Source organism: Schistocerca americana, chromosome 6 (assembly GCF_021461395.2).
Source record: "Schistocerca americana isolate TAMUIC-IGC-003095 chromosome 6, iqSchAmer2.1, whole genome shotgun sequence".
In the NCBI taxonomy this organism is placed as follows: domain Eukaryota; kingdom Metazoa; phylum Arthropoda; class Insecta; order Orthoptera; family Acrididae; genus Schistocerca; species Schistocerca americana.
In genome coordinates this window covers 608,927,991-608,941,362 of record NC_060124.1, presented here as the reverse complement: position 1 = coordinate 608,941,362, position 13,372 = coordinate 608,927,991, and the positions used below count along the sequence as shown (strand labels likewise).

Genomic DNA, 13,372 nt, shown 5'->3' with positions numbered 1-13,372 from the left:
TTGTTTAGTCTGTGGAGCATATATCTAAGTGCTGCCTGCTTCTGAGAACTGGGGTGTTAAGATGTCTTATGTATAATTGTGCCTGTTGTTGTCAGTTTCAGTATACGTCAAATGTATGTTGGTTGTTTTGAATCTGTACAGTGATGTCCAAGAAATTTAAGTGCCTATTGTGCTCTTTGTCTGTTGTAAACTGTATCTCGTCATGAACAGAATTTATACCTGTGTGTATGTGGTCAGTTTTATCGCTTGTTTCATCTTACCAGTCCCTAGATCTCATCCATGTATCTATAATCCAGTGTAAGATGTTGTACCTATTTGGCACTAATTTATTAAATATAACCTGTTCTACGTGGTTCATTTCTGCCAACCATATAAGACACACACACGCGCACACACACACACACACACACACACACACACACACACAAAATTTTGAAAAAAAGTAGTTTCACATGTTGGCAATGCTCACGACCTGCACAAAAGCAAAGTATAGACATAAACACTGTAATACTGTGCAGAGTGAAAAACACACCTAACTTGAAAGGTGAAATGTAAATAACACAAATGCAACACAAGAAATATTGCAGAATGGCAAAAACTACCAAGTGTATATGTGAAACGAGGTCTTTTCAATGTCAACTGCTGCTAGCAAGGAGGGGAGAAGCAGTGGTTTGGAGAATATGTAAAGAAATACTATAAGTAACTTGCACTCAAACTTTATAAACAAAATGTTGTTTTTAATTTAAAACAACCAAAAACGTACAAACTTAAGTCTCCAGTTTGCAGAATAACCACAGAAGACGCTTTATAAATAAAAGTGAAATGCATCTGTTGTAAATTTCTCTTTAGTTAAACTGCAGTAAACTCAAGACAGAAAACAAATAATGACTGGTTCTTTGTTTTGTTCAGCAAATTTGGGGGCTGTGGCGGTACTTATGACCTTGTTCTTGACATCATTGTCAGACAGTTCTAGGGTGGTGAAGGAATCCATCCTTCCCAAGAAAAACAGATCGGACTGTGAATTACTCCAATTTTGGAAAATGGATTTGTAATCAAAGTGGATCAAGAACAATTTCTACAAGAATTCTTAGGCTTAGGAGAAGCCACTAAACATTCCCCAGACCATACGACTGCTCACTGTAGTGTCATTCTGGTAGCAATGATGATGATTTTTTATCTCCAACATTTCTAGCCAGGCATATCTGCATCCTTCGATTCATCCATCCTGTTATGCAGAAAACATAACTCGTAGGATAAAGCTATCCATATCCTATCAGCAACAATTCTGTTGCTATGCTATGGAGTAAGTTCAAGATTGTCTACCTCCATTAGCACAGACCTAGCTGCCATTCACCCCTACAGACAGCCGAATACAATGAGCTGTTGTGGTGGATGAAAGTCGTTCTGGCCTAAAAATTGGTAATAGACTGTTTTTGCAATTATGATAAATAACTTTGATTACCTCAAATGGCACTGAGTTACATTCATATGTATTTAGTATCAGTTACTTTATGTACCCTTTTTTTGTGCGACATGGTAGTGTTGTCACATCTGAATGAAGGCCATAATGATGTGACTACACATAGTGTGTATAAAAATGTTACACCTTCACTTGTCTCTTTGTTTTTGTATAACCTCCAATCAATACAGTCTCTTACATAGGCTCATAGTATTAATTTCATTGTGCTTTAGTCCATAGTAGTTTTAGTCAATACTGTGTACCGTATCAGTAAGAGGCTATTTCTGTATCTGTCACTAATAGACATCTTGTCCATGCATGTTACAGATGCTGGTAGGTCTAAAGTTAATGAAAATTATGAAATGTAAACACAGATTAAGTTTAATGTAAGTACAAACCACTCACGTATGTGGTTGTGTACAGAGGACAACACATATAACTGATTAACTGACAAAAATTGGTATTTGTGACATTTGTTTTACAACAGCATCCATAGTAGTGCCTGTTACATTCATAATCACTCAACCCTGAATTTCTGCTTGATTATGAATCTTTTTTTCTAGATTGTAAGGCCTGCGAGGAGTCACTGCTGCTGAAGAGGTACACATTTACAGCATCCAAGTACAGTGGAGGAATCTTTCCTGACATGAGTGAAGATCTTAAATTTTTTGAGGTGTGTTGCGATCAAGTCATTGTTTATGGGTAGCCAGTATGCTATTACTGACTTCTACAGTACATATACAGTGCTATTTGCAACCGCCCAAGTATTTTAAAACACACTAAGAAAGGATTTGCTACATTAGAATAACTTATTTAAAACGTGATTGTAGCTGAAACAAAAATAGTATTAAAGGTTGTAAACTGCATACTCACATCCCCTGTTGGCATATACACTGACAGAAAAAAGAAAAACCGCAGCACCAAAAAATTATTAATGTAGATTAATAAATTTTCGAGAATACATTTGTCTAGGTAACGTATTTAAGATATGGTTATAATAGAGGGAAACATTCCACGTAGGAAAAATATATCTAAAAACAAAGATGATGTGACTTACCAAATGAAAGTGCTGGCAGGTCGACAGACACACAAACATACACACAAAATTCAAGCTTTCGCAACAAACTGTTGCCTTATCAGGAAAGAGGGAAGGAGAGGGAAAGACAAAAGGATTTGGGTTTTAAGGGAGAGGGTAAGGAGTCATTCCAATCCCGGGAGCGGAAAGACTTACCTTAGGGGGAAAAAAGGACGGGTATACACTCTCGTGCGCGCGCGCGCGCACACACACACACACACACACACACACACACACACACACACACACACACACACACACACATATCATGTGTGGATGGATATGTGTGTGTGTGCGAGTGTATACCCGTCCTTTTTTCCCCCTAAGGTAAGTCTTTCCGCTCCCGGAATTGGAATGACTCCTTACCCTCTCCCTTAAAACCCACATCCTTTCGTCTTTCCCTCTCCTCCCCTCTTTCCTGATAAGGCAACAGTTTGTTGCGAAAGCTTGAATTTTGTGTGTATGTTTGTGTTTGTTTGTGTGTCTGTCGACCTGCTAACATATTTAAGAGGTTAATATTGCAAAATCACAGGTTAATGTAAGAGCAAGATAAGCCATTGCAAATGTGTGGTACAGTAATAACCATTATAACTGCCAGATTGTTCTATGCAAGCATGCATTGTGTTATACAGGTGCCAAATGTCAGTTTGTGGGGTGGAGTTCCATGCTTGATGCACTTGGTCGATCAATACAGGGAGGGTTAATGGTGTTTGTGGATGACACTGGAGTTGTTTTCTGACGATATCCCTTATGTGCTTGATTGGGTACAGATCTGCCAAACATGTCAACACTGTAGAACATGTTGAGTGACAGCAGCTGTAGGTGGGCACGGGTTATCCTGTTGGAAAACACCCCCTGGAATGCTGTTCATGAATGACAGGAAGACTGCTGTACAGATCCACAATCAGGGTGCATGGGATAATCATAAGAATGGTTCTGCTGTTACATGGAATCCCACCCCAGACCATAACTCCTGGTGCAGGTCCAGCGTGTCTAGCACGCAGACAGGTTAGTTGAATGCCCTCGACTGGCTTCCTCCTAACCAAAACATGGTCATCACTGGAATCAAGGCAGAGCCAGCTTTCATCAGAAAACACAAAAGACCTCCACCCTACTGCCTAGTCATCTTTTGCTTGATGATACTGAAGTTTCAAATGACGGTGGTTTGGCATCAGTGGAATGTGCACTGCAGGGCCCGTGGGTCAAAGCTGCCCTTGAAGTAAGTCACTGTGATGCCAGCTGCTGCTCAAATGCTGCTGTAGATGAAATATGATGCGCCAGAGCCATAAGCCGAACACGATAGTCTTTCCTCTCAGTAGTGCTACACGGCCGGAGCCCAGTCTTCTTGCTATCGTACATTCTGTTGAGCACTGCTGCCAGCAGTCATCTCAGTGACTACACGCCTGTCAAGCCTTTCTACACCATGTCCGATCTCAAAGGTGACTAATGCTGATGAGCATTAGAGCATGTATTTAAAGCAAACGTGATTTGCATCCTCATAGTGGCCCTACTATTACTACTCTTATGTGACTGGTGAATAGATATCATCTTTCGGATGTAGAAACATGCATATGAGCTGTCGTTTGTCGCACATCTCCTCCTTGGTGTCTTTTTTTCTGTCAGTGTAGTACATGTTCAAAACACAACACTGCACCGAACAACAAAGAAAATTATGGGGTATGCTTCGTGTGGCTGTTTGTAATCTATCATCACAATTGTTCTTGATTTGGGAAAAACTTGCATTCCTTTAAGTAGTGGATGGTGTCTAGTAATCCTCAAGGACCTGAACTATGTGGAAGCTTTCAACTTTAAGTACAGTTTGGTTTGTCATATGCACCTTGCTTACACCAGCTTTGTTTTTGGTAAAGGCTACTCCACTAGAAAGAACACCACCTATGAAATAACTTAGTGCAACCATGATGCAATCTTTTAAATTGATACGAAGACCATCTTGTTGTCAATTAGGTAAAACTGGTATAAACAGAGTGTATATACTGGCAACACAGTGTTTCTGTTCCAGAACACGTGAAACTCCATTGTCTGATTTTCGACCCATGCCACATGGTTTCTCCATCCAGTAAAAGCTCCTCAGAAGTTTGCAAATGGGGCCAGGGGATGGAATGTCCACCTGACATATTTGGGTTGGGGTTCCTTTCTGGAGAGCTGGGCAGTCTAGTGCAAGTCTGTTTATTTTATGCTGCTTGTGCGACCCGAATTGCCCGGGAATTGAACCCGGGTCTCCATGGTCAAGAGTCAACAGTGCTGACCACAAGACCATGATCTTCCGACTGAAGATAGTGGTGTGCCTGGTCCTAATCACTCTCCTAGCCTCAGTCTGTGGCAGTTTTCTCATTTTCTTCTTTCCTTTATCTTCTGTTGTTTCATCTCTGTGTATATACTTTTAATTTCATTGTTTCCTATCTGCCATTAATGCACTTAATTGCCCATATTTTAGCAGATTGCATGCCCACTTTCTCCTCTGCCTCTTAAAACTTTTCAAATTTTTGTACCTCATCAGATACTGACACTCCATTTTTGGTTTTCAGCTTTTTTCCCAAATGACATGTGTGGTGTTGAATGACTCCATCACATTCCTCTCCTATGCTAAAAGTAAGAGCCCTCAGTTTCAAAAGCCTGCATCGCTCGACGTGTTTTCAGCTGTTACTGCATTGTAAATAGGTGATGGACTATACATGAGTTTCTTCCTGTGTCGTCTCACTGGAAATAACAAAAACACACTGTCCTCTAAAATATACATGTTCTTTTGGAAGCTCAGCTGTTTTAATATGCCATTATTAAAGAAAAACTGAGCATGATTTAATGTCAGTCATTGACTGAGTATAATCAACAGGAAAACAGTTTTATTTGTTGTTACAATCTTGTCTTAAAAAACAGCTTTACTTTGCAGGAGAGTGGAGGGTTGTGATTAGAAGTGCACCCAAGTTTTCATCTCATAATTAGATTTTTATTTGTTCTGACCATGTTCATCTCCATAGCTAGGAAAATCACAGCTGTTGCAAGAGCCAATAGTTCATTATCTTATTGTTGTATTTTACACCAAACGTCTTTTCATAGTGCAAGACAGAGTACATGTAATATTTCTGTATTTATTGTTAAAATTTCAGATTTAAGAAAATAACGTTGGATTTGATGACAGATAACTTACATGTTAGCCATTGTTTATCTTCCTTTCTCAAATTGATAATAATTCGAAATTTATTTGCTGACTCTGAATTCTTTGACGTCAGCTGTGTTGAGTATACATGTTATACCTATTGTTATATACAAAAAATTTTACCTGACCAAGGCTCGACCCCAGACTTCCTGCTTATCACAAGTGGTCGCTTTATCCACTTCACATATTTGTGCACACTTTTGATAATGTTCGTGATACTATTTCTGTATGTTGGAGTGTTTCATGTTTTATACCTAGGCCACATGCTGTAATTTTTTTGTACAGTACCGAAGAATTTGACAGTACTATTGATTATTTAGTTCCAAGGCTGTTTTCTAAATAGGAGAGAAAATCATAACAGTCCATGTAAGAGTTTCTGCCTTCCAAGGAAAGTATATTTAAAGATTTAAATGGTAATATGAAAACAGCTGTAGTGTTATTCCTTCAGTTAGTGCTGCACAAATGTATCTTACACATTTGTGTCTTTGAAGATAATGTACTTCAGACGGTATATCAATTCCATAACTTTTTTCACTGTGAACCATTGCTTTGTTGCTTTCACGTAGTCCATGGTAGTAATCTTGTCTCTTGTCCAACTCATAACATCAGTTCAGACTTTGAAGGCTGTAGGCATTAGTTTACAACTAAAACAATGGCCATACACATGATTACAACCATGACCAAAGGAGGTAGGAGGCTGAACTTTTCCGTCATTCTCCATTTGCGAGATGACCTACCTGCAAACTCTTATTCTGTCCTTGATGTTCACTGAGGAAAGTTCGTTGACTTGCTGCAAAACTTTGTGTCATGAGAACTAATCCAGTGACGTCCTCCACATGAATTTTAATAGATATGGCTTTTCCTACATTTATGGGCAATACGACGGGCGCTCATAAAGTTTCTAGCCCAAGATAGTTACGGTAATCATCACTTAACACTTCCGGGCTGAGATGCTGTGGTCCATACATAAGACTCTCCCCGACATATCACCTTCGACTGCGGAAGGCATCCTCCGAGGATAATCGGTGAGCTGCAATGAGAGCACGAGTGAGCGCCGTATACATAAGTCATCCAGAGAGCGCCACTGTCAATCACGTGACAGTCGATTAATTTCAATTGAGAAAGTTGGCAATATCAGAGATCATAGCACAGCCAACGTCACGTGATTGACAGCGGCGCCCTCTGGATGACATATGTATACGGCGCTCACTCGTGCTCTCATTGCAGCTCGCTGATTGTCCTCAGAGGATGCCTACCGCAGTCGAAGGCAAAACGTCAGGGGAGAGTCTTATGTATGGACTACAGCATCTCAGCCCGGAAGTGTTAAGTGATGACAAGCCTTCATTCTATGAATTACCGTAACGTATTGCACAACCACAACCACCATCGCCTACTTTTATGGTGACCCTTTGTGGGTATGCAAGTCAAATTTCGCTGCTCCAGCTTTGTTAATTTTTCCACTAGGATGCGTTGTATACTGTAGTGTGAGCAAAAATATTGAGAGAATCAAGAACCGAATATCTTCATTTGAAGGGAATGACACCCAAGGAAATTGTAGAGGACATGCAGAATACAGTTACGGACGGTGCTCCATCATGTGCAACAGTGAAAAACTGGGTGGCAGACTTCAAACGTGGAAGAACAAGTGTGGAAGATGCACCAAGGAGCAGAAGGCCTGTCACCATTTTCACTGATGAAACAGTGACTGCAATTCACAATACGATCTTGGTGGATCTCGAAAGACTTGAATACAGATCAGAGACGGTAGTGTCTGCAGTGTTGTAAGAAATCGTCCACCAATTTGTAGTGGATGAAGACGGCTTTCTTGCAAGGTATGTGATAATGGATGAAATGTGGGTTCACCACTTTGGTTCTGAGACAAGACAGCACTCACAACAATGGAAACAGCTTTCATCCCCTACCCCAAAGCCGCAACACCTCAAACGAGAAATGCAACACCTGGAAACTGTCATGAGGAGCAATGGGTACTCCACAAATTATATTAGAAGTGTAACAGAGCCAAACACTCGGCGAAGTAAGGAACCAGAAAGAGAAATGTCAGGTACGGCCTTTCTGCCCTACATTCCCAGAGCGACGGACAGAATCGGCCGTATATTGTGCAAACATGGCGTAAAGATGATTTTCAAACCGACAAGGAAGATCAAAGAGTGTCTTAGATCGGCGAAGGGGAAAAGAGACCCACTTGCAATGTCGGGAATATACCATGCGCATGCGGAAATGTTTATGTCGGAATGACTAGACGATCCGTTAACACCAGTATCAAAGAGCATAAGCGACATTGCAGGTTGGGGCAGGTGGAGAAATCGGCCGTGGCAGAGCACGCACTGAATGAGACCGACCACGTAATAAAATTCGCCGACACGGAAGTTCTGGCTGTAGAGAAGCACTATCACACACGCTTGTTCAGAGAAGCTGTGGAAATACAAAAACACGCGAACTGTTTGAACAAGAAAGAGGAAAGCCTTAAGGTAAACGGATCCTGGCTTCCCGTACTACAGCGAACGACCGTCGCAGGTAGCAAGAGGAGAACCGCACCGGAAATGACTGCGGAGAAACCCTCGCACGTTGGCGCGCCAGGTACATATAGTCTGCGCCCGCGAGCTCGGCTCCAGTTCACCACTGGCAATGGAGGGTGAAGCTTTGACAATGCCAGCCACTCGTGCTGGCGAAACGTCAGAAAAATCATTAGATGAACGTCGGCCGAAGAACCCGAGACAGAAGCCAGTAGGCAGTTTGTCAACAAGTGGCCACAAAAGCCTCAACAATTTTTTAACATATTTTTTCATTTCTAACAGAGCCAATTACCAGTTTTCATAGATTTAGCTTTAGCTTTAAAAATGGTTTCATGATGAAATATTTTTATAAAACATTTTATTTCATTGTGCATCCCATTAGGGGTCGAATTTCCAAAAAAGCCCAAACCATGTGCTTTTTATTTGTAACAGAGAACTCAAACACCAATTTTCATAGATGTAGCTTTACAAATACTTTAGTAGTTCTTTCGTAATGACTTATTTTTGTTGATCGAGCTTCAAAGTTGCATTAATAGCATCTAATTTTCAAAACACCCTTTAATTTCTTGTTTTGTGCATTTAAGGGTGGAATTTCAAAAAATCCCTTCTCAACTGACGCCTACAGTACAAGATCAACACCCTTTCCAAATTTCAGATTTCTATCCTTAGCAGTTTCAGCTGAGTTACGATGAGTTAGTGAACCAATCTGTTGGAACATTGCCTTTTATACATGGAAATGAAATGCAATGGTAACAATTTCAGTTACATGATTTGCAGCAAAACTTAGTGAACTATTGGGATCTATATATTGAAAATTGCAATCTGAATGATAAATCTTCATAAACCACAGTCTGATAGTTTTGAAAGATTCAGGCACATGCTATATATGCACCAGGTAGACCTCTAGATGAAAATTGAAAAACGAGAAGAAAAGAAATTTATTATTAACAGGAGTTTAATCTTGGCAGCTTGCTTAGTTGTAAGAGATTTTATATTCTTGTAGAAGCTGTGATTCACTAGGGGAATGAATAGTAGTGGAGACAATACATGGTAGTCTTTTTCAGCGGAATTGCACTATAATGAGATTGAGAGCACTATGTGGGTACGTCGTCTGCCCTATATATTTGTTTTATGTATCTTTTAAAAATAATGCCTTAGATTCTGCCTTCCTGCACTGCAGCAACATCATTTTAAGCTGATTTACTACCCCCCCCCCCCCCCTCCCCCCACCTCCCCTCCCCCCTTTCTGTATCTACTTTTCTGTGTGTAAGGTTGTTCTCATAGAAAACATCTCACTGACATGTTAAGCAGGTGTGTCATTCTCAGTTAGCTGCATCAAATTGTGAGCAACTTACATAAATTCAGTTCTATTGTACCATCATCCTCACTCATGGCCAACAGTGAGAAAGGGAAGGCAGCCACCCTTCACCAATTCAATAGCGAAAAGAACTTTTGGATGAATTGAATTGAGATGTTCTAAAAAGCTATGCAAATTCTCACTGTCCAGTGAGAAAATAACAGAAGTTTTGTGTACATAAAAAAAGGAACGATGGAGGAGGCATGCAGGTTTGAATGCTGTCAACTTCAGGGAACCTTCCTCGAAATCTGTAAAGAGACTGACAACCATAGCGCCAAAGGGCTCCCCATCGCAAACTTATTTGTATATATTCATTAAATTGATCATTGACAAAAAAAAGTATGTGGAAATCAACATGGTCAAAACATTTTAGTTTTTTCAACACTACACTTAATTACAGTGATTCTGACATCCAGCAGATGCAAGCAAAAGGGAGACCACATCAAAACTTCCTAAAATTTGTTATTAAGGTACAAACCCTCTATTCGATGTATAAAATCTGCACAGTATTAATTGATGTGCACACATACACACTAGTGGACTCATTAGAATAGTGAGGTGTTGTACTACACAATGTGTCGGAGCTCCTATATTAGTGACAATAGGTTTGAGAGGAACACCACCCTTATGGATTTTTGGGGGGCAGTACAGCAGACATTAAGCTAATTGATAAGATTTTGTAATAGGAAACTTACTTCAGGAGGGTCTTTTACTCCACCTTTTTGCCATGTCAGCACAAGGCACGAAATCACACTTAACTGGCATAACTATATAGTATCCTCAGGTAAGGTAGCAATATTAGGATCCATCCTGAGGTTTACACAAAGCAGTCCTGCCTGCTGCTGTAATATCACTCTCTGAGCAAATGAGCCCCAGTCGACACATGACGTGCAAATGTCTTGGTGTCATTGCCAGGTTCACAATAATTATTTCCGGTTTCTGTAGAATTTTCCAAGTTTATAGGATTATATGAAAGAAAATTCAGTTGAAAACACTATTAAATGTTGAGACAGAATCATTGGTCATCATTTATCTTCAGCAGGTGAAATATGCAATACTGCTGACACGTACACATAAGTGTTATACACTGCCTAGCTTTTGGAACTAATAGTTCATTTCTCATGGAGGAGGTACATATAGATTGGGAAAGGTTAAAAGGAAGAGCAGGTCACGCAGACCCCAGGGTGAGAGGGGGCCCACCTGTTGTGTAAACAAGGCTGAAGCTTAAGGGATCCAGTACAATTACAAAAGGAAGTTTATTTAAAACCTTCACAATTAAATGGAAGAATTGGGGAGGAAAAAAATTTCAATGTGGCAACAATGAGCTCCCTATATACTGTTTATTGACACTATCAGTTATGTAAATTGGTAACTGGTGGCATTTTTGATGGTGTGGGTTTGTATGAAAGCCTGAGACTGTTCCAACAGCCCTTCACTGTGCGTTGCAGCACTGCCAGTCATTTCGAGGCTGCAGTTTGTTGTTCAGTTGCCACCATATACTTGTCGTTGGTTGTAATAGGAAACTTTACTTCAGGGAGGTCTTTTACTCCACCTTTTTGTCATGTCAGCTCATGCGGGTGTGGGGGCATGCACATGCGCAAATGGCTGACAACTAATCCATTCTGGCAGCATATACACAGTAATCAAATTATCGGCTTGTCTCCTGTGTTCATTAGTGCGAAAATATTACACCACAAGAATATGCAGTAGCAACATGAAGTGAAGTTAGGGATGAAGCATAAATATAATGAAAACTGTTTTATTCTGATGCACAAATCAAATATACGTCACTTAACATATTGAACTTTTAAAATTTTGTCATCGTAGATTGCGTACCACAGTGTGGGGAGAATGGTAGGGTTGATTGATTATGTGAGTTATTCTTAACAACTTCTATTAAACCCAAAGAATGTAAATAACAATACTCAGGCACACATCATGAGTAAAAATCGTTGAGTGTAAATTAACTGATTAGGCTCAACAACCATTTTTGAGTAATGGGTTCATGTGTTTCCCTCTACACAAAGAAATTTAAAAATGAAGTTTATCAAACAGCAACACAAAGAGTTATCCCCTGATTATTAAAATTTTAGTTGTTTAGAGTTAAACGATTAGGCACAACAACCACCTTAAAGAAAAGATAGTAAGTAACAAGAAGTACAATAACACACAATTTTAACTTATACATTTATGAAGACAGAGGTAGCATGTAGCATGCAATTGAGAAGAGAAAGTACTCTTCTCCATATTCGTCTTGGGTTGCTGACAGTTGAAGTTTTTTCAAAAGCAGCAGTTCCAAAGTACTAAAGCATCGTTTACAAGCATGTAGTGTGAAAACCTTTTAAATTTGTGTGTGTAATCATTTACAAACCAAAACAATTAGATGCAAATTTCATCAAAAATAGATGCTACGTTTTCTGGTCCCTAGTAATAAGACGACAGTCAGCAGGCTGAGAATAAAGAGAAATTAACAGTTTAGTCATTCAGTCTGTTACCAGTTTATGTGTATTGACAGTTGAAGGTGATAACTAGATGCACATCAGAATCAATGTACAAAAGATTTAAAATATTGACCTGTAACACTTTTTGTCAACAAAGTATACGGAGTGAGCTTGTGCACTGACCAAAGACCACAGAGACAATATCTGGGAACCATTTCCCAAATAGTTATGACATTCCCCTCCCATGTCTACCAACCTGCAGGAAGTCCTTCTCTGTCTTGCTGAAACCCTCCATTCTCACCTCAGCTTGTGCCTTATGTCTTGTACTCTGACTGCCTCTGGATTTTGCCATCTAGGCTGTTGAAGCAAGTACTTCACCGATTGTTATCTGTGTATAATTTTTGCAGCATTTAATTTCAGAGTAAATTTTTAAATTTATTTTTGTTACCTTATGTTGACCGAGATAGTTATGAGTAGCTGATTACGTAAACTGCACCAGACGGGGTACGTGGCTCCCAATGTCAGTGTCAAACTATTACTGCCAAGAACGTTTTGTGTGCTTGATGTCGAACTTCTGTTGTCGGTGTTAATGTCCATGTTCTACACATGTTGTGGTAAGGTATAATGTCACCAAAGAACCAACTTTGTTGCCCTCCCTGACAGCAAACCCTGTAAAATGAACACATTTTCAACTAATCAGTAGCAGCAATTATTTGCACATAATACAAAGCATTAACCCATTACAGATTTACAGTTCCGAATATGGACAACTGTCAGCTATATAATGGAATTTTGACAGTGAAAATTTGTGCCAGACTGGGCTTCAAACCCAGATATCCTGGTTATTGCGAGCAGTCGGCTTACCATTTGGCTATCCGAGTAAGACTCACTGCTAGACCCAAACTTCCCTATGTTGTCAACATTGCATCATACTTCAGAATACAGGAACTGCAATATTGCACAATACAGATATAGTGCTGCCGTCGCATTCACTAATTTTTCATTTAAGAAAGAGGAACTGCCAAATTCCAACTGTTATAGTGTAAACAGTTTTCAAATCACTAGACATTTAATACTGCCTGGCGTATTGTGTTATGCATTACTTGTGGCAATAAAGGGCATTTACCATTTATAAAATACTTGTAACCATCTCAGTGTAGCTTTTATGTAATCCAGATTGTCTTCAAAAATTCTGTGTTGCCTTTTTTAAAGCAATGGTGTAATTCGTGGAGAAGATGGATTTGTTATTATAATGATTGTTATGTTTTATCACTAGTTACAAGTAGTTGGTTATTGTGAATATTCTTCTGTAGTTGGTATTGTAGTGTTTA

The 13,372-nt window shown here is 39.6% G+C and overlaps 1 protein-coding gene across 1 annotated transcript in view; it reads left to right on the top strand.

The window, feature by feature from the left end:
- LOC124620346 (DNA mismatch repair protein Msh6) overlaps positions 1 to 13,372 on the top strand; it is a 198,657-nt gene that overhangs the window by 92,046 nt on the left and 93,239 nt on the right. Inside the window, exon 12 of the mRNA XM_047147020.1 lies at positions 2,023 to 2,132. Within this exon, the coding sequence (XP_047002976.1) occupies positions 2,023 to 2,132 (110 nt within the window). The remainder of the gene's footprint in view (positions 1 to 2,022; positions 2,133 to 13,372) is intronic.